The 19,235-nt window shown below is 39.5% G+C and overlaps 1 protein-coding gene across 3 annotated transcripts in view; it reads left to right on the top strand.

Annotated features, from left to right (window-relative positions):
• Nucleotides 1-17,433, top strand: part of myo1b (myosin IB) — a 61,168-nt gene extending 43,735 nt beyond the window's left edge. The window contains exons 18-31 of one of the 3 annotated variants that reach the window (XM_081713722.1): nt 3,317-3,517; nt 4,242-4,335; nt 6,878-7,027; nt 7,251-7,319; nt 8,964-9,088; nt 9,751-9,910; nt 10,631-10,717; nt 11,362-11,436; nt 11,602-11,736; nt 11,838-11,944; nt 12,051-12,183; nt 12,335-12,487; nt 12,726-12,856; nt 12,961-17,433. In XM_081713722.1, the coding sequence (XP_081569848.1) occupies nt 3,317-3,517; nt 4,242-4,335; nt 6,878-7,027; nt 7,251-7,319; nt 8,964-9,088; nt 9,751-9,910; nt 10,631-10,717; nt 11,362-11,436; nt 11,602-11,736; nt 11,838-11,944; nt 12,051-12,183; nt 12,335-12,487; nt 12,726-12,856; nt 12,961-13,090 (1,750 nt within the window). In that variant the 3' untranslated portion in view covers nt 13,091-17,433. The remainder of the gene's footprint in view (nt 1-3,316; nt 3,518-4,241; nt 4,336-6,877; nt 7,028-7,250; nt 7,320-8,963; nt 9,089-9,750; nt 9,911-10,630; nt 10,718-11,361; nt 11,437-11,601; nt 11,737-11,837; nt 11,945-12,050; nt 12,184-12,334; nt 12,488-12,725; nt 12,857-12,960) is intronic. The other 2 variants (XM_027012649.3, XM_027012651.3) reach the window with 2 other exon arrangements.
• The last annotated feature ends 1,802 nt before the right edge of the window (nt 17,434-19,235 follow it).

The raw sequence follows: 19,235 nt of genomic DNA, 5'->3' as shown, positions 1-19,235 counted from the left end.
CTTAGTACTGGAGGCTATTCTTGTCTTTGCTGAAGATTCTGGAACTGATTAATTGCTGGCCATGCAGGAAAAACCTCTGTCTCTGTCAGCACAAACATAAATGAGTTTGCTGAATCGAAAATGTTCGTCACGAGAAAAAAGTGTGATGAGCAAATTACAATGAGCAAGCTCTAAAACTAAAACAAATTAAACAATAAATTAGTCAACAAAGACTAAAGGTTTAATTTCCTTTAGAGAGAGGCTGTTGACTTGGTTTCTCAAAATTAATTAATAGTTTCTCACAAGCTTTGCTTGTTCTTCCAAACATGCCACAAGACTTGGGCACAAATTTGAACTAACACTCTCAACCCACGTGGATGTTTAACAGCTACTCCTCAAGGGAGAGGATGTGTGTGTTTGGGATTTATGCAAATGTAATGTTCTTTGTTCTAACTAGTTGGGGATGGTTTCTAGGAGAAGATTCACCATGAACAAATGTTAAAAACCAACTAAAATGAAAAGTACCTCATGGTCCAGGTTCATATAATGCAATAAATGTGTTGCAGCATGTAGAATACCATGAGCATATAATTACCTACTGTTTCTTGTTAATTGGGCTACCTCAAATGTACAGACATAAAAATAAACTAATTTTCATCTTGCTGGTTTATATATGATTACCAGTAAACACAATTGGAAATGGTTGACTATTCTGTGATAAGCATGATGTAAGCAACTTGGAAGAGAAAAAGGAAAGAAAACGACATACAGTTTAACCCCCAAAAAGAAGCAAAAACTAAGACAACCAGACAATATTTGAGCTTTTTACACAATTTGAGGTCACAGCGAACCCCATTTTATACCTTAAACCTGTGGGAAAAGAAAGATGTATTACAACACTTCTGCTCACTATGTTGCACTGTGGACCTATGACAGAAAAACCAAAATTATTATACACATCGATGGCTCTTGCGAATAAATTCATGTGGAAATGAACACACAGGATGTTCTGGTAAAGTAAGCAGAAAGTCAAATGGTCACAATGGTGGTGATGGGCCTTGCTTGCTGAGGGCTTATGTGTCACCTAACAGCAGCAGCAATAAAACATCATAAATCATTGTGTTAGACATCATAAATTCTGGTTTGCTCTTTTGGCCTGACTGCTGCTGTGGGGATGGTAACCAGAGGCCAACTTAACGTTCACTCCCAGCTCCTCCATAAAGAAGCACCAGACAGAGGCTAAAGAAGGCCCTCTATCAGTGAGGATAACCTCAGGCATGCCATAGCAATGGAAAACCTGTTTGAACAGGGCCTTGGTATTCTCAAAGGGTGAGGGAAGAGTGGAGAACTACCACTACATACTTATCCTCAGGATACGAGGTATGAACCTCTTCTCCATGGGGCACCTACCTCAGTTCCTCCTCATCAAAATCCCACTGGATGGCACCTCTCATACAGCCTGGGGAGAGTATGTGAAATTGAGGCTCCAGAGTTTTGATCAGGGCATACATTTTTGAGAAGGCATCAGTACTGTTCTTGGACCCCAGTCTAAAACCTGAAACAATTTTTAAAATATCAGGGATCAAAAGACCTGTCTAGTGGTTAGACGCTTGGCTTGCCACAGGTATTGAGGTTCCTACAGTCTATAAGTACCACAAAGGGGTGTTTAGCAACTTCTAACCAGTGGCACTACTTTTTAGTTGCCAGCTTTATGGCTAACGGTTCCCTGGTTCCCACATCATAGTTATACTTGGCAATCACAAATTGCATATAAAAGTTAAATCTTTTTTTAAACCCCCCAAGACTCTTCTGGCGCTGGGTTGTGGCCAGTTAAGATCTGCATCTATCTTCCTGCCCTCAGTGGTGATGCTTGTGGAACTGATGACATAACTTAAAAATGTGGCGCACAGAGTATTGAAACCACATATCTTTCTTAGAGGTTCCAGGAGTCTCTGTGAAACTGTTCTCACATAACATGTTCTCAGAAAACATGAGGGAATAAGTCAAAATATCATCTATGTATGCGATAACAAACCTTCCAGACATGTCCCAATCACCCAATATTCAGTGTCCAGGTGTGGTGGTGATAGCCATTTTCTACTCATCCCCCTTCTTAATCCTAATTGTAAAATTATATGCACTTCAGAGGTCAAGTTTATTAAAGAAAGTTTATTAGGAGAGACTGGGAATGTACCTTCCACAGTGGCATGCAGGGAAGCAGATTTGTGCCCTTTGGGATGGACGGATGGCCACCTTCTGCAGTGCAGAGCCCCAGTCACAATCTTCTGTCTCTCAGTGGCTGCTTGTGTGGATCCCTTTCACTAAGGAACTGGATAGACAGTGAGAAGTCCCTAAAGGGGCTTGGAATGCAAGCCTCTGTGACTAAGACAGTGGCACCATTCCAGCCACTGCTGGCTGCCAAAGTGCCAAGGTGTGGAAGTCCCAAAAATGTAAACCTTGGTGTAAAAACCAAGAATCATTCACCAAGTGGGTGCTCCTGTGATACTTCTGCAAGATGTTGACTATTTCAGTAACTGTAAATGCATAATATACACTTGGTTATCACAACTAAACAATAGTTTTTTTTCCTCATATAAATAAATAAATGTAGAAACCACTGGATGAATAGACAGCTTTCCAAATTGAGAGATCCCCTCAATGCTCCTGAACTTACCAATAATGCAAGCATTCATCTTCAAAGTTTCCCCAACAGCAAAACAGGGATGCAACAGTAGACAGTTGGTGAAATCTTACTGTAAGCTGGGGGCTAACTTTGTATCATCTTCATGGTGGCACCAACCCTATAGACACATCCAGACATGTTGCATTTAACACGCACAGAGTGCCGTGAATGTCACAGAGGCGCACAGGAAAAACCTTCCTATATCCTATAACCTGCTCTTAACGGAGTGGGAAGCCACCACCTGACTTCCCACCAGCCAGCCTCTCTCTCCTCCCTGCAAACCAACCTACACTGTCAGTCAGATTCTGTGTGTCTTACAAGGGGTGTACTAGAAATAATAAAAGGGCTATCAATTATAGGGGCAGTATGTTCTAAATACATATACTACTAGCAAAACGTGGTGTAGCAGGCAGCTCAGTGGTTATGGCATTTGACTTGTGAGGTTGCCAGTGTTGGGCCCCTGAGCAAGACCCTTAACCCTCAATTTCTCAAGTTGTATTGTCATAACTGTAAATCTCTTTGGGTAAAAAAAAAGTGTCAGCCAAATGTTGTGAATGTGAATGTAAATGCCTCTTCCTATAGGCAAGTGCTCTATGCTAAATCTAAATAAAAGGCAAATAATTTTCATGTGTTCTTGTGTCTGTGCTTTTCCAGATGCATCAAGCCCAATGACAAAAAGGCAGCCCAAGTCTTCTCAGAGTCGCTTGTGTCCCACCAAGTGCGCTACCTGGGCCTGATGGAGAACGTGCGTGTTAGACGGGCAGGATATGCCTTCCGCCAGGCATATGAGCCCTGCCTGGAGCGCTACAAGATGCTTTGCAAACAGACCTGGCCCCACTGGAAGGATCTGGCCAGGTGGGATCGCCAACTATGAGCACTGTTGTTTATGATAACAACTGTGTTGGGATATATGCTTATTGCTGCTTGGTGGACAAGCCTCTTCACTTGAACACACAGTACCTGACAATGCAATTATGTTATTTAAAATAACACATTTTCAAGTGCCTCACCTGATCAGTGTTTGAAGTGTTTAAGTCTCGTTCTTTGATAACCTTAACATGCTGTGTCTTGTTTTGGGGAAAACTCCCCCAGTATCCTGCAGGCAGACAGTTATCTCAACAGTTATGTCTGGCTTGGTTAAGCTGCTTATCTTGGACAGTTATTTAACTGACCTTATCCTATGTGCTGTGCTCTGTAGAACGCAATCTTTTTGGGGCAAAATTCACTCACGTCACTATATTTGCCACTGGATGACTCATGTTTCACTGTGAAAGGGCTGTTGTGAAACATTTAGATTTAGAATTGTGTGGTAGTTCTGTTATGTCAAGTGTAGATTGTGCTCCTGTTCCATCACTTTGTGTAGGGCAGAGACTGATTGGTATCTACTACTTGTATTTTTCTTTCCCAATAATGCTAAATATGCTATTTTTTAAAATTTGTTTTGTTTGTTGCTGATATCAAATAATCTCATTGCAATTAGATTTTTTTCTTGTGGAATAAAGTTGACTTCATGTGTCATAGGCTTCAGTAGCAAGTGCCTTTTGCACTGCTAATGGTATTTTGGATTGTGCCCATTCAGGAAAGGTGTGGAGGTTCTCTTGAAAGACTTGAAGGTACCTGAAGAGGAGTTCTCTTACGGGCGTTCCAAAATCTTCATCAGGAATCCAAGAACCGTAAGTAGAGGTTATGAGGTGAAGATGCCATAAGATTTTTGTTTTATAAAAGAGTTACAGTGAACAATGAAATTCTTATTCTGCATGCAGAAAGAAGCAGGAAATAAAATCAAAGGATTGGTTAAAAAATAGCATATTATATACATATGAGGTAGGCAATATTAAGCATATTCAATAAAACACTGGAGGGTGAATGAATAAATGTAAAGTGTCAAGACTTTTAAATGTTGTGAAAAATCCACAGTAAAGTGTTCTGTGCATGGTGTGCAAAGGCAATTCAGAGTTCAGCAGCAAAATGCATATGTGCGTGTGTGCATGTTTGATTGCATCACACTTGAAAAGAGAGTGGGTGGCTGTTCAAAATCCTGAAAGCTATTCCTGAGTATAGTGATTTGATTTCACACTCCTATACGGTCTCCCTGATAGAAAGAGTGTGAAGACTGTGTTCCAGGGAGGCCGAGTTGTGTCCTTGATGATGATGTGTGTTGTTCTGATGACCCCGGTGTGGTAAAAATCCAGTGATGGGAAGGCAGCTTCTGTGATAGTTCTGGCAGGCTTCACCCGATGTTTCTGAGAATTTTAGCTGGTATGCCACACTTCCCACTTCTCAGGAAGTACAAGTGTTACTGTAACCTCTTTAACAGATGAGATGTACGGTGGCTCACCTAATTATAGTGGTGTGTTGTGCCCTCCCTCTTGGATCAACATTTATTTCTTTGGTCTTATTGGTAATCAAGATTGGAAATATTGTTGTCCTGGCAGCATACTGCCAGACCTGTAGCCACACTTCTGCCTGTCATGTGTTGCAGTCTTTAGCACATGCATCAGGTGTCAGCAGCCTTTATACAGCCTGGTGCATTTTGTGGGTACAGTGTTCTCAGTACAAGTACTGATGTAGCTGTCTACTCCCACTACATATTCCTTTAGATCAACAACACGGTCCTCTCGCATTACAACAGGGGTGAATACGTCCCAGTTAGTACTGCCATAGCAATTCTGTAGCATCTGATTGGTGTTTTCAGGCCAGACTTTAACACATTTCCTCACTGGGCAGGCTTACTTGAGGGTTTGTTTGTATGCTGAGAAGAGAATCAGGTCGATGTGGTCAGACCATCCAAAGCGGATATGGCGAGCAACCTTGCAAGCGTCCTTGGCATTGCTGTACACATAACCGAGAATGTTTTTCTCTCTAGTTGGAAAATGTACGTGCTGGTGGATTTTCGGGAGGACAGCAAGTAAATCACAATGATTAAAGCCATCAGCAACAATGAACACAGTGTCCGGGTGTGTGGTTTCTTGTTCGCTGATATCCTGCAGCAACCTAAGCGTGGTCTTGGAGTTTTTGTGTGTGGTGAAATGTAAACTGAGAGTAAAACAACAGAAAAAACCCAAAGTGAATTCCTTTGATAAATAGTAGGGCCTGCACTTCAGTAGTAACAGTTCTGCATCAGATGAGCAGTATTTAACCACTTTCATGTCTGTACAACCACTTGTGGTTGATGGAAACACAAACACTGCCGCTGTTGTTCATTCCTGATGCTGCTGTCCAGTCCCTGTGGAAGATGGCGTGTGTAGCTGCACTGACAAATTGGGCATGCTGTCTGAAAGTCAGTTCTCCATGAAAAATCTTCTATTCTTTGGAAAAATATTCTTCTGAAAAGATGTAGGAGTATATTTAACAAGTGAAAGCTGATCCAAAAAAAAAAGTTAAATGTAAGATGTGGAAGAGCATGAACCCACAGGCCCACCAGAACAGAATTTTGTGTGTGTGTGTGTGTGTGTGTGTGTGTGTGTGTGTGTGTGTGTGTGTGTGTGTGTGTGTGTGTGTGTGTGTGTGTGTGTGTGTGTGTGTGTGTGTGTGTGTGTGTGTGTGTGTGTGAGATCTCTGAAGAAGATTCTAGGTGAGTAACAGCAGTGCACTGTAGTAAGAGATGTAGAGAGGTTCATACATTTCATATACTACTATATATATAAAATATTAGTTGCTCTGCTTTTTATAGCATGCTTGAACAAAATTTGAAAATAATCAAGTGGACACAGGAGATTTTAGCCAATTTAATTTGATTTACTGACATGAAATTGTTCAGACAAAAGATTAGGCCTACCTGCAGTGCGAAGAACCCATTAGGTCTCTCTGCAGTTATTTATTTGTTAATTCACTCTACTTAATCCAAATGTTGTTGAAATCCAATGTTGCAAATGAGAATATGGATTAGTGAACAACAAGCAAACGAACATGATTTGATGATCAGTCAACCATGAGCAAGACCTGACCAATCAGAGTCAACTATGTAAAGTCTTAGTCACACCCCCCTAGTTTGTTGGTTTTGGCAGCTGTTTATCCTCTATCCTAATATTTATATCATAATTCATTTTCCTTGTTTTTCCTTGAGGTTGTACAATTTAGAAATACATGTTTGCTCTGGGTAATAGCTACTGTCTTGTATCATGCTCATTGTTTAGTTCATGCCAGATACCATTGATCATTATTGCTTCTGTGTTTACATTTGTCATTCATGCCATTGTTTTGATTTTCTTTCAGCTCTTTTTTCTGGAGGAAAGAAGAAGGCAGTGCCTGGAAGACCTGGCCACGCTCATCCAAAAGATCTACCGTGGATGGAAGCGCAGAACCCATTTCTTGCTGTTGAAGAAAAGCCAGGTGGTGGTGGCTGCTTGGTACCGCAGATATGCTGTAAGTTCCCCTTCCTTCACGTGTGCAAATCGCCTTCTTTCATGATGTTACTTTTACATTTTCTATATCAGCAAGTATTTTATATACTTTTGATAGAATTTCAAATATATTTCAAATTTCCAATATTTTTATTTTCATGGCATATGCTGTCTTTACTGTATGCACTGATAATTTATTAGCTAAGATTAAGTTGTTTTTTTTGTTTTTTGTTTTTTAATTACAGCAACAACAGAAGTACCAAAAGATCAAAAGCTCCACCATAGTGGTTCAGTCTTTCATCAGAGGATGGAAGGTATGAGTGACGCTGAGTTTGAGCTGTTGATGTTGTCATTAGCTGTTTGTGGGTGTCCGGTTATGGTTGAGCTGTTGATGTTGTCATTAGCTGTTTGTGGGTGTCCGGTTATGGTTGAGCTGTTGATGTTGTCATTAGCTGTTTGTGGGTGTCCGGTTATGGTTGAGCTGTTGATGTTGTCATTAGCTGTTTGTGGGTGTCTGGTTATGGTTGAGCTGTTGATGTTGTCATTAGCTGTTTGTGGGTGTCCGGTTATGGTTGAGCTGTTGATGTTGTCATTAGCTGTTTGTGGGTGTCCGGTTATGGTTGAGCTGTTGATGATGTCATTAGCTGTTTGTGGGTGTCTGGTTATGTTTGAGCTGTTGATGTTGTCATTAGCTGTTTGTGGGTGTCTTGTTATGGTTGAGCTGTTGATGTTGTCATTAGCTGTTTGTGGGTGTCTTGTTATGGTTGAGCTGTTGATGTTGTCATTAGCTGTTTGTGGGTGTCTGGTTATGGTTGAGCTGTTGATGATGTCATTAGCTGTTTGTGGGTGTCTGGTTATGGTTGAGCTGTTGATGTTGTCATTAGCTGTTTGTGGGTGTCTGGTTATGGTTGAGCTGTTGATGTTGTCATTAGCTGTTTGTGGGTGTCTGGTTATGGTTGAGCTGTTGATGTTGTCATTAGCTGTTTGTGGGTGTCTGGTTATGGTTGAGCTGTTGATGTTGTCATTAGCTGTTTGTGGGTGTCTGGTTATGGTTGAGCTGTTGATGTTGTCATTAGCTGTTTGTGGGTGTCTGGTTATGGTTGAGCTGTTGATGTTGTCATTAGCTGTTTGTGGGTGTCTGGTTATGGTTGAGCTGTTGATGATGTCATTAGCTGTTTGTGGGTGTCTGGTTATGGTTGAGCTGTTGATGTTGTCATTAGCTGTTTGTGGGTGTCTGGTTATGGTTGAGCTGTTGATGATGTCATTAGCTGTTTGTGGGTGTCTGGTTATGGTTGAGCTGTTGATGATGTCATTAGCTGTTTGTGGGTGTCTGGTTATGGTTGAGCTGTTGATGTTGTCATTAGCTGTTTGTGGGTGTCCGGTTATGGTTGAGCTGTTGATGTTGTCATTAGCTGTTTGTGGGTGTCCGGTTATGGTTGAGCTGTTGATGTTGTCATTAGCTGTTTGTGGGTGTCCGGTTATGGTTGAGCTGTTGATGTTGTCATTAGCTGTTTGTGGGTGTCCGGTTATGGTTGAGCTGTTGATGATGTCATTAGCTGTTTGTGGGTGTCCGGTTATGGTTGAGCTGTTGATGATGTCATTAGCTGTTTGTGGGTGTCCGGTTATGGTTGAGCTGTTGATGATGTCATTAGCTGTTTGTGGGTGTCCGGTTATGGTTGAGCTGTTGATGATGTCATTAGCTGTTTGTGGGTGTCTGGTTATGGTTGAGCTGTTGATGATGTCATTAGCTGTTTGTGGGTGTCTGGTTATGGTTGAGCTGTTGATGATGTCATTAGCTGTTTGTGGGTGTCTGGTTATGGTTGAGCTGTTGATGATGTCATTAGCTGTTTGTGGGTGTCTGGTTATGGTTGAGCTGTTGATGATGTCATTAGCTGTTTGTGGGTGTCTGGTTATGTTTGGTGCCGCTGCTCCCGTTCCCTCATTACTTCTACTTTCAGGCCCGGAAAATCCTGCGTGAGCTGAAATACCAGAAGAGATGCAAAGAGGCCGTGACCACTATTGCAGCTTACTGGCATGGAATGCAGGTAGTGTCTGTCATTTTCTCCCATTTGGGGAAAAAAAAGTAATGATGACAAAAAGAAGGGACCCATGTGTGATGTTTCGGATCCGTGTGAACTTGCAGGTCAAAATGATTGGACTTGATCCGACAGCTGCTTTAAAAAGGAGCACACCACTGCTTTCACTTCATACTTTACTTCTAATCTCAATGTTGCTTTTGTCAATGTTGCATTCATTCTGTCGCTACCTGCCTTTCTCCGATACGTTTGTCCTCTCGTATCTGCTGCCGCCTGACCTGCACTGTCTAAAGTAGGAAGCTCAGAATAAGCATGTTCTCTGTTTTATGGTCAGCCTGCCCAATTTGCTAGCCAAGCAATCAGAGAAAGTCATTTTGAAGTTTTGTTGGTCTGCATCAAGCCAATTTTGACTTGTTTTGTCTCATAAGTGTATTCATATATTGTCAATATTTTACCATCCATATGGCTATTATGATCAGATAAGATAAAGCATAGCTTTAAACAAGATTCATGGCTCCTTCTGTTCAACTAAAACATTCTCTTGTCATGTTGCTTGCATTAAAATATACAAGTCAGGCAGCACAAAGGATTCATACATTGGGCAAAATGATGCAAAAGACACATGATGTATCCTTTTGTCTATTCATTAATGCTTAATTCTATCAGATCTCTTGATTTTTTTTTTCTTCCTCTTATCAGTCTTATCTAGCCGCTGTCTGCATCTTTTGTTCTTAATGCTTCTTTACCTTCCATCTGAAATCCCTAAAACTCAACTAACTAAGGCTCGGCTGGAACTGCAGTATTTAAAGCATGATGCTCGGAATAAACACGCTGTGTCCATCATATGGGCAGGCTGGCAAGGAGCTAAGGTATTCCAAGTGTCTGTGGCCTTCATAATCTTCATAACCTTTACCCACTCACACACCTAAAAGGTTGAGAGGACTATGACTCTCAGAATACCATGGCGCCTATCCCATGCTGTGGTCCAGTACTGAGACCTGCAGTAATGAGGTTGAATGAGTGAGGCAGTTCCCAGTTGTTGGTAAGATTGAAGGAGGGCAAGATCTAGTCTGCTAAGACTTCTGCTCTTGACTACTGATGGATCAAGTCACACAGTTGCGTGGCACTACTGAGTGCCTCTCTTATTAGACAAAGGGTCCTATTTTAGGAATCCTTGTAGCTAGTCCAACACCAAAGTATCAGTTGTATGACGATGTCAAGGATTTTAACCAAACAGTCATTGTATTCCACTCACACTGTCCTAATTTGATTATGGTGTGTAGCACAAACCTCTACTTATAAATATTTGCCAAAATGTTTCTCAATCTTGAAAATAAATGACTGCATGCTTATGATTAAAAACAGTCATGTAAATACACTGAAATTTATGCAATAGTGGACCAGGGATAAAAACACAGACTTCGGTCTGCCGCCTTCTGATGATTCTGGTAATGGTGAACTAATGTGGTTTTTGTGTTCTCATCGGTTTGCTCCTGCTTTGGGCTGGTCATGTGCCTGCTGTTCATACTTCTCTGCTTTTTAACCACTCCACATTCGCATTCTTTGCCCTCTCCTTCCCTCCCTCGCAGGCACGCAGAGAGCTCAAACGACTGAAGGAGGAGGCCAGGCGTAAGCACGCTGTCGCTGTCATTTGGGCCTACTGGTTGGGACTCAAGGTTTTTGCTTTTAATCCCATTCGCTTCTATTAAATGTCATGTTAAATCATGTTAACCTTGTCTGAGTGCTCCCCAGTGTGAAACCCTCCTCTGTATGCTCCTGGCCACATCCTTTCTAAAAGGTTTAAGTATATAAAGTCCAAGGGTGCATTAAGGTCCCCCTGCCTTTCAATGGAAATACATTATTGCATAGAAGCAAGGATATGTGCCATGTGTCTTATGCCCTGAGGGCGGACTATCAGCAATGCTTTCGTTTTATAATCCAGAGTTTTAGATAATCCACTTCTGGACAATGCTACCTACCATGTTTATTCTTAATTTTGTGTGCTGAAATTTTAAATACATTACTGATACCGAAACTGTCTTGCTGTCTGTCTCTTCGAATATCTTTGTTGTTTGCATGTTTGTCCCACCTGTTACACTTTCCAAATGTGTGCATGCTATGCCAGCTAACCCACTACATTTCTTTTTCAAGATTTGAACCTTGTTGCCTTTGAGAAACCTTAATCATTGCTATTTGTATTGTGTTGTTTTTGTGACCTCCGCTTTGCTTCGATGCTTCCTTTGCAGTGAAGAAGCTACTGGATGCTTTATGACGTCCATAATGTCCCAGCTACAAGCTAATGACTCCTCTTCCTTTTTAGGTCCGTAGGGAATACAGAAAGTTCTTCAGAGCAAATGCTGGCAAGAAGATCTATGACTTTACCATCCAGAAAATTGTAAGTTATTTAGTTGGTTTTGGAATGTTACTAAAAGAAACATACATAATACTCAACTTTTGCTGTAGAAATATTTCTTTGAGCAAAAATGTCCTGAGTTTTATACTTTTGAGAGATGGATCTGCTTTTAACTTAACAGTTTATTCTGCCTAAATTTTTATGTAGATGCAGAAGTATTTCTTTGACTTGAAGAATACAATGCCTTCCATGTCACCTATTGATAAGAGCTGGCCAGCACGGCCTTTCCTGTTCCTTGAGGGTACACATCAGCAGCTCAGGAGCATCTTCCATCTATGGAGGGTCAGTTCTTAAAATTAATAACCTTTTTTTCACATGATCTAAACATTTATAAAACATTTATCTAATCATTCATAAATGTTATCCCTGCTTCCTAAAATCAGTGCAAGCAATACAGAGACCAGTTCACAGAAGAGAAGAAAGCTATCTATGAGGAGAAGCTGGAAGCCAGCAAGCTTTTCAAAGATAAGAAGGCTCTGTACCCCAGCAGGTACAGACAAGCATTTCATCTGTCTAAACTGCTCATAAGGGTTAAATGCTATTCTTGACACATTTAATCAAATATTGTACTACATAGTGAATCTTTCTTGTTCCAGTGTGGGCCAGCCTTTCAAAGGAGATTATCTTGATATTAACAAAAATCCTAAATACCAGAAGCTGAACATTGTGATGGATGAGAAGTTGCTCCTAGCAGATGTGATTAATAAAGTCAACAGGGCCAATGGCAAGGTGAGGACCACACACGACTGGGATGTTTCTCTTAAAAAATGATTATTGTATACATGGAATCATCTTAACAAAATGGTTCTCCAAAAAATAAAACCACTCAGCAAGTGACAAAACAGAAGCACTATACAACCACATGTTGCTGCCTTTTTAGGGGGCTTCTAGAATCTTTCTCCTCACCAAGAAAAACTTTGTGCTGGCTGATCAGAAGACAGGCCAGGTGAAGGCCAGCATCCCCCTGCCTGATCTTAGCAGTGTCTCTGTCAGCAGTCACAATGACGGCTTTTTTGCTCTCAAGCTCAAGCAGGCAAGCTCCTGGCTAAATATTTTCACCAAGACTGTGGTATAATTTTTGTTTTCATTTAGTGAACCAAACTAAACAAAGAACATGCCAACATTAAGGAGACAAGAATGTATTGTGTAGCTTTTCTGACATTCAGAAAAGGAATTTACTCGTTAAAGTGTGCAGGAATTTACAGCGTCAGTCATTTAATCATGACCAGTGCCATTATCTTATCATTGGTATGGTAACTCACACTCTGTAGGGTACTGCATCAGCAGCCAAAGGTGACTTCTTGCTGAGCAGTGATCGGTTAATAGAGATAATCACCAAGCTTCACAGAACTGGAGCTGCTTCAAGTGACAGGGAACCACTCAGCGTTGATATCTCAGATGAGTACGTGTCCTCTATGCATTTTTAAATGTACACAATAGGCAGAAGCATTGTAATGCTGTAGTAATTATTGTAGTAATTATTGATTCTACATTTCTTGATTACAGATTCCTTGTACAGTTCAAGCAGGACAAAGTGTGTGTCAAATTTGTCCAGGGTGGACCCAAAAATGGCAACAGTGTCACCTGCAAGCGTAAAAACAATAGGCTCCTGGAGGTGTCTGTGCCGCCTCCATAACGTAATCTTTACTTCCTCATTGGAGTGCTGTTTGAGACTCTTGGCAGTCAAATCCAATTATCAGCCCAAAACACTGTGCAATAATGTTCGTGTTACTCTCATTTCTAATTGTTTTGTTGTCAGAATAAGTGCATTATTAAGACCCCAAAAACTACAAACTAGATATTGTTGTGTAGTTTCGCTGACATTCAAAAGAGGAATTTTGTTTGCAGCATGACCTGTCCCTTGATCCTAGCAATGGTAACTCATTCTCTGAAGGGTACTACATAGTGGGGGGCGTAGAGATGGATGGAGTTAGGCAGGTTTACCTTCCTGTCTTGGTGCATTAGAACTTGTACCAAGGAAGGTGTTGGCACACTAGTTATAGCACACTAGCATTTGGCAGTAGCATGAATATAGTGTGTCTAATCATTTGGCAGAAGGTACACTAACATGCTGCAGAGAATCCTTGGATGAGTATCAGTTAATTCTAGCTTGATGAGACTCTGGTGGTAAAGACAACAGATTCTATTCTAAGCTTTTAGGTTACTGCTGAAAAACTTAGCTTTGCACTTGTTTTATTTTCACAAGGGCCAGCATAAGAACTGATGAGTTGGTGTGTCTTAATTTATGTTTCTTTTTTTCCACCACTTTGATTCTCACACACCACAGACTTTTAGTTCAATCAAGCAGGTTCACAAAGGTTTATAAATTGTGATGTATTTTGCAGTAATTTTGTACTCCTGTTTCTAATAGACACTATTTCATAAAGTATTATCCTTATCTTTTTCCGTGAAAGCAAATGGCAAGCATACTAGCTTAAATCTTGCTTTTGAAATCAAAATGTAATAGAACATTTTGCACACTACTAAATTGTTAGATGTTTATACACTACACCTGAATTCCACACACATCTAATCAGCCAGCCAGCTTTCTAATATAACTGCAAAATGTAGATGTCTCATCACACCCAATTACTTATGCATAACCCTATACATATGTCAAGCCAAAGCAGAATTTGCAGGCTTTGTGTAGATGGTTAATGACAGTAGCTCATGCTTAATTACTTGCCATTTCCTAGAGTCTATATAACTCTGTGCTTTTTCACCATTGGAATGTGGGCTAAATTGTATGCTATAACTATCTTCTTGGGACTTTTTTCCAAAAAACGTTTGAGTGCATAAAGCTATACATTTAAATTAGTTATACATTTCAAATTCAACAAAATTACATATAAATTTGACACCAATTATACCTTCTCTTCCACGTGATCAAACATTAGATTAATTAAATATTCTGCTTAAGCTTTATAAATATTTGGATTTAATCTTTATGCTTGAGTAGACATTGCAAGATGTTGAATTTATTTAAAACAAGATTTTGTCAGTCACTTTGAAGATATGGCCTCTGGGAGAACATTTTACCAGATTTCTTTGCTTTTGCAGGTTTACTGCAATTTTCAAACTTTGAACTTTGTAATTTCACAATAAAAAAAAGTAACAATTTGGAGAAATGTATTTTTTTTTTTAACTTTCTCCTATAAAGAGAAACAGGAAGACTGTAGAATTGCTTACATTTTTTCCCTCCTAGACTTTTTTGATCTTTCGTGGTCAGTGTAATAATACTGTGGTTAATTTTCTTTGTCAGTAGGTAAAAATAAAAGAACTTGATGCATTTTATGGGCCTAAATGTAACTTGGTCTAGTGGCAAGGAAAGGGAGGTGAGGCGTTTTAATAATTGTGTAAAACTTTACTGAAGGGCACAGAAGGCTGTGACACCTACATAAGCCCTTCATGACAACTGAACGTACAGAATCATTTATAAATGCTTATTTCAACAGGGGCCATCTGCCAAATGCTTTTGTCAACTTTTATGTCATTGTCACAACCAGATAAAGATGTTTGGTGAAATGCCGATGCGTCATAACACGGTGGGGGGGAATAACCGCACATGGACGTCAGACTACAGCTCAGCGATATTTTAGTGTGTAATGGTGACGCCGTGCTGGGACTGCTTGGCAGATAATAAAGCTGAACAAAAGTGAGGACTTCAAAAAGATTTTATACATTTTATAGTTCTGTCATGTCATAACAATCACATGAAATGCCGCTGTGTAATAGTTATTTTATTGACATTTTTGTCATAGTTTTTACCCTGTAATGACAGTTCTGTGCCTTTTACTTGGCCACTAAAACAAACTGTAACAGATGGGCTATAATCTGTAACTATAAACTTAGAAATTATCAGTAAATACATTTGAATTAATTGAAGTGTCTATATATTTAAAAAAAAAAAACCTTTGCAGTTATCATGTTTTAAAATCTGTACAAGCTGTAACTTTAACTTTTTTTTTTTATTAAAGAGAAAATATGGTGGTGGCCTTAAATAGATTAAATTGCTTCCATTTGACCATTTATAATATTTTTCTAAATCCTTAGTCAGTGCCATGACACTGTAATGATAGGTATATATATTTTCTCTAGCCCTTAATTGAGTTCACTAACACATAATTTTTACACTGTGACAAAAGTAAAATGTGTAGCATAAAATTAATTATACATGGCAGAAGTATTTAATATTCTTAGTAGTTTATTAACATCACAGGAAAAAGAATCGCTGCCAGTGTCAGTAGCACTTGCTGCTGTGGAATGTTTGAAAATGTGTATTGCATGACATTTACACCATGTCTTATTGAACACCTGTAATGTTTATAGATAGAACAGTATCAATAATACATATCTTAAGCGATATAACAAAATTAATCAAAAGGGTGTGCTTTTTTTTTTTTTAACTGGTTGGATGTCATTTACGCCCCAGACTGGCCCCCACACAGTGTCATGATGGAGATTTTATGGTAACATTAACATGCATCACTTAAGTTATTTCAACAATAAGATTTTAAGACAGCTGGCGCTTGTTGAGCATTTACAAATGTGTGTGTCATGATGGGCTTTGTGGCAGATGCAGGCAGGGCAAGTGCACAATTGGAGCGTCGTTATGCTCCATAACGACGCAGACAAAGCACAGCGGTGAGCTGGCAATAAGTGGGGCCAAAAAGCAAAGCGATTGCAGTAACTGGAAGCTCCGGGACACAGCTGAGCCGTTTGGGCATCTGGTGTAACAGCGAGGGAACAACGCACAGCACTGGACAAGCATTTCTGTGGCCTTAAATAGGGAAGGAAAAGGCAAACCAGATAGATGCATGTAATCAATAATCAGAACATTGGAAATGGGGAAAGAGCAGTGTATGCATGTGGTGCAGTGGGTGTGTGCCTCCGGGTGGGTGCATGGCACACCGTGACAGGATTATGTAGGTGTCATGTAACTTTCTGGACAGCACCTTTTTAGCATTACCATAATTTATAAATATAAAAGATTGCTTGTAATTTGTTATATCACGCTTTGCCTGATATACAGTGAACCTCAAACACCACCTTCAAATATAAACAAAAAAAGGTCAAAAAATGGACCAAACCTAAAATCCTAAACTATTATGTAACAATCTTAACTAATATTTATGCTCTCAAATGTTGCATACAACAGCCCTTGTTCTATCACAGTAAATACTAACATTGACCTGAACACTCACAACTTCAACAGTCCCGCAGGTACTGTGAAGAACAAAACAACAGAACAACAATGAATATAGCATACTACATACAGAAATGTACCAGTCGAGGCTGAGAAGAGGGTATCGGCACTTTTTACACCCATCCCAAGGAGCCCGTGTCAACTTGCATAGGTGATGCTGATATTTAGCAGGATCCCAGACAAGTTGTTAGTTTGCTCTGTACGTTTCACTCCACAGTTTCTCAAACCATAGACTTCCCGAGAAAGCTTTGCTCAGTGATCGACACTGAAAAGAGGGGCAGTTCCAGATATATTTGCATCACAACTGGAGACATTCTTAAATGCTTAATGTGGAAAAAATCTTACCCTGGCGTAATGTACTAAAACCTTTGACCTAGAACTACTTTCACATATTACTTGTCATGAGTACACTCTACTGCAAAAAGATAATTCTCTACATTTAAACCAATTATAAAGAAAAAGCTTAGAGTTTGTATTTTTTTTTAAAAATGGGGGAAAGTGAGGCATGTTCTAAGGGTCTACGTAGAAAGGAACAAAGCAAAGATAGTAAAGATTAGATATTCTCTGCATGCAAGTACATTTTGTTTACAACTGTAAATCTCTGCTCCTATTTTTTACATTTTTTAACAGATACATGATCCAGTCACTTTCCAGTTCTAGTGGATGTGTAAAAGAATCTGTTATACTGTAGATCCCTAAGCTGTACACCTCTGAATTACACCTTCAGGCACCCTGTTCCTGCATTAATAAATTCATAAAAACAGGACTGAAAATAGTATTTCTTACAGACTTCTTCCTAAAGACCAGGGAGTATATTGGACAGAGACAACTTTGTCAATGAGCAGCTTGGACCAGATGTTTTCCATCACAGCTGGAGAGTTGTACTCCACAACTTGAGAGGACAAATGGTGGCAAGTCCCAGAGGAGTAGGCCTTGACTAAATGTAAAAATAGCACCCAATAGTAGCACTACCCTCAACCAGTTCCCATCGTGCAGTCTGGGAACAGGAGAGACCAAGCCTTCTGCAAAGTTCAGGTCAGCCTAAAAAGGCGTGTCGTCCAGCTGCATGGCAAGCTAGATCAACTTCTGAAATGCACATATAATAATAGAAACTCATTGAAACTATATTTTCATATATTTGCATTTCGCTTGTTCTGATGATGTCCATAGAAATGTCAACAACATACCTACGCTTCAAACTCCATTAGATAACACAATATATCTGATGATTAGCATCCTGTACACAGGAAGATGTTTCGACTATGTTAGCTGTGAGTGAAAGTTTCTTTAGCATGCTACTTTTCCATAAAATTCATGTTTTTGTAAATTTGTATTATATAGTATTACTTTTAATATAAAATCAGCCACTGTGAACAGATTTCTTCAAAATCTCACTAATGGACTGTGGAGGGTGTGGCTTCATATTTAGCTCACCCTTTGCTGCCCTCTAGAGTATATAATACAGGAGACCTTTCGACAGGATTTAGTAACAAAAGTATGTTTTCTGTTTTCAAATCACTTTATTCCTATTCATACAGTTTCAAAACCATGGCAACTCAATGTTCTCAAAGTGCTATGAAAATTTGCTTCTTTTTATTGGTTATAAAAACGGCCCTCAAAAGTTCATCAATTATCTTACATGTGTGCATGACAATAGTCTAATTTACATTCCTCAATTTTACTAGTAGTCTTCTATCGACCTGGAAATATTTCCAAATTTGTCATAGTGGGGAGAAGTAAGGATTAACAAGGTGCAAAAAAGTCTATTAGCACTTCCTTCTTACATACATGGAATCTAAGTTTAATTTGACTAAATGCCCAAACAAAAGCTGCACTAATTTTCAGAGAAGAAAAACAAGGTCAATCACGATGCAGAAATGTATTGATGGGCATCGTGGTGATGGACAATATTGCATTGTTTGAACACTTGACCTATGGCAAAACTGTTATTGCAGATTTTGATACAAAAGTGTGTTATAATCCAGTGTTCCTTTTTATTTTAATTGCAGGGGAATAAAAATTATTGTTTATTTGCACAGTATTTTGGATTGTTTGTGTGTCAGAAAAAAAAGTGATTTCACTTGGTTATTTATTATATGGTGAAGCTACATTTTGTTTGTTAGAAACTGGTTCAAAGTGACCAGAACTTCAGGTTCGATCTCCTCCAAGTTACCCTCCGTCCTCTAGCTGTATCGATCCGGGGAAGTCAAGAGGCACCGACACCAGGGTAGTGAATCAAGAGAGCTCCACTTTATTGAGGAAAGCACCGAGTATATGTGTGTCCTATATCTACTATCTAATCTACAGGATGATGGGGGGAAAGTGAGGCATGTTCTAAGGGTCTACGTAGAAAGGAACAAAGCAAAGATAGTAAAGATTAGATATTCTCTGCATGCAAGTACATTTTGTTTACAACTGTAAATGTCTGCTCCTATTTTTTTAATTAGAGGAAACTAACATATAATTTTTTTTTTTACAAAAAAAAGTATTGTGTTGTTTCTACATTAAAGAAAGGTGTTTTTTCTTCAAATAATTACTTTCAAATATGGTGAGAAAATCAAATTGTGAATCCAGT

This window comes from Electrophorus electricus, chromosome 4 (assembly GCF_041902795.1).
Source record: "Electrophorus electricus isolate QZ-2024a chromosome 4, ASM4190279v1, whole genome shotgun sequence".
Classification (NCBI taxonomy): Eukaryota; Metazoa; Chordata; class Actinopteri; order Gymnotiformes; family Gymnotidae; genus Electrophorus; species Electrophorus electricus.
The sequence above is the reverse complement of the archived record's forward strand: the minus strand, read 5'-3'. Positions and strand labels throughout refer to the sequence as shown.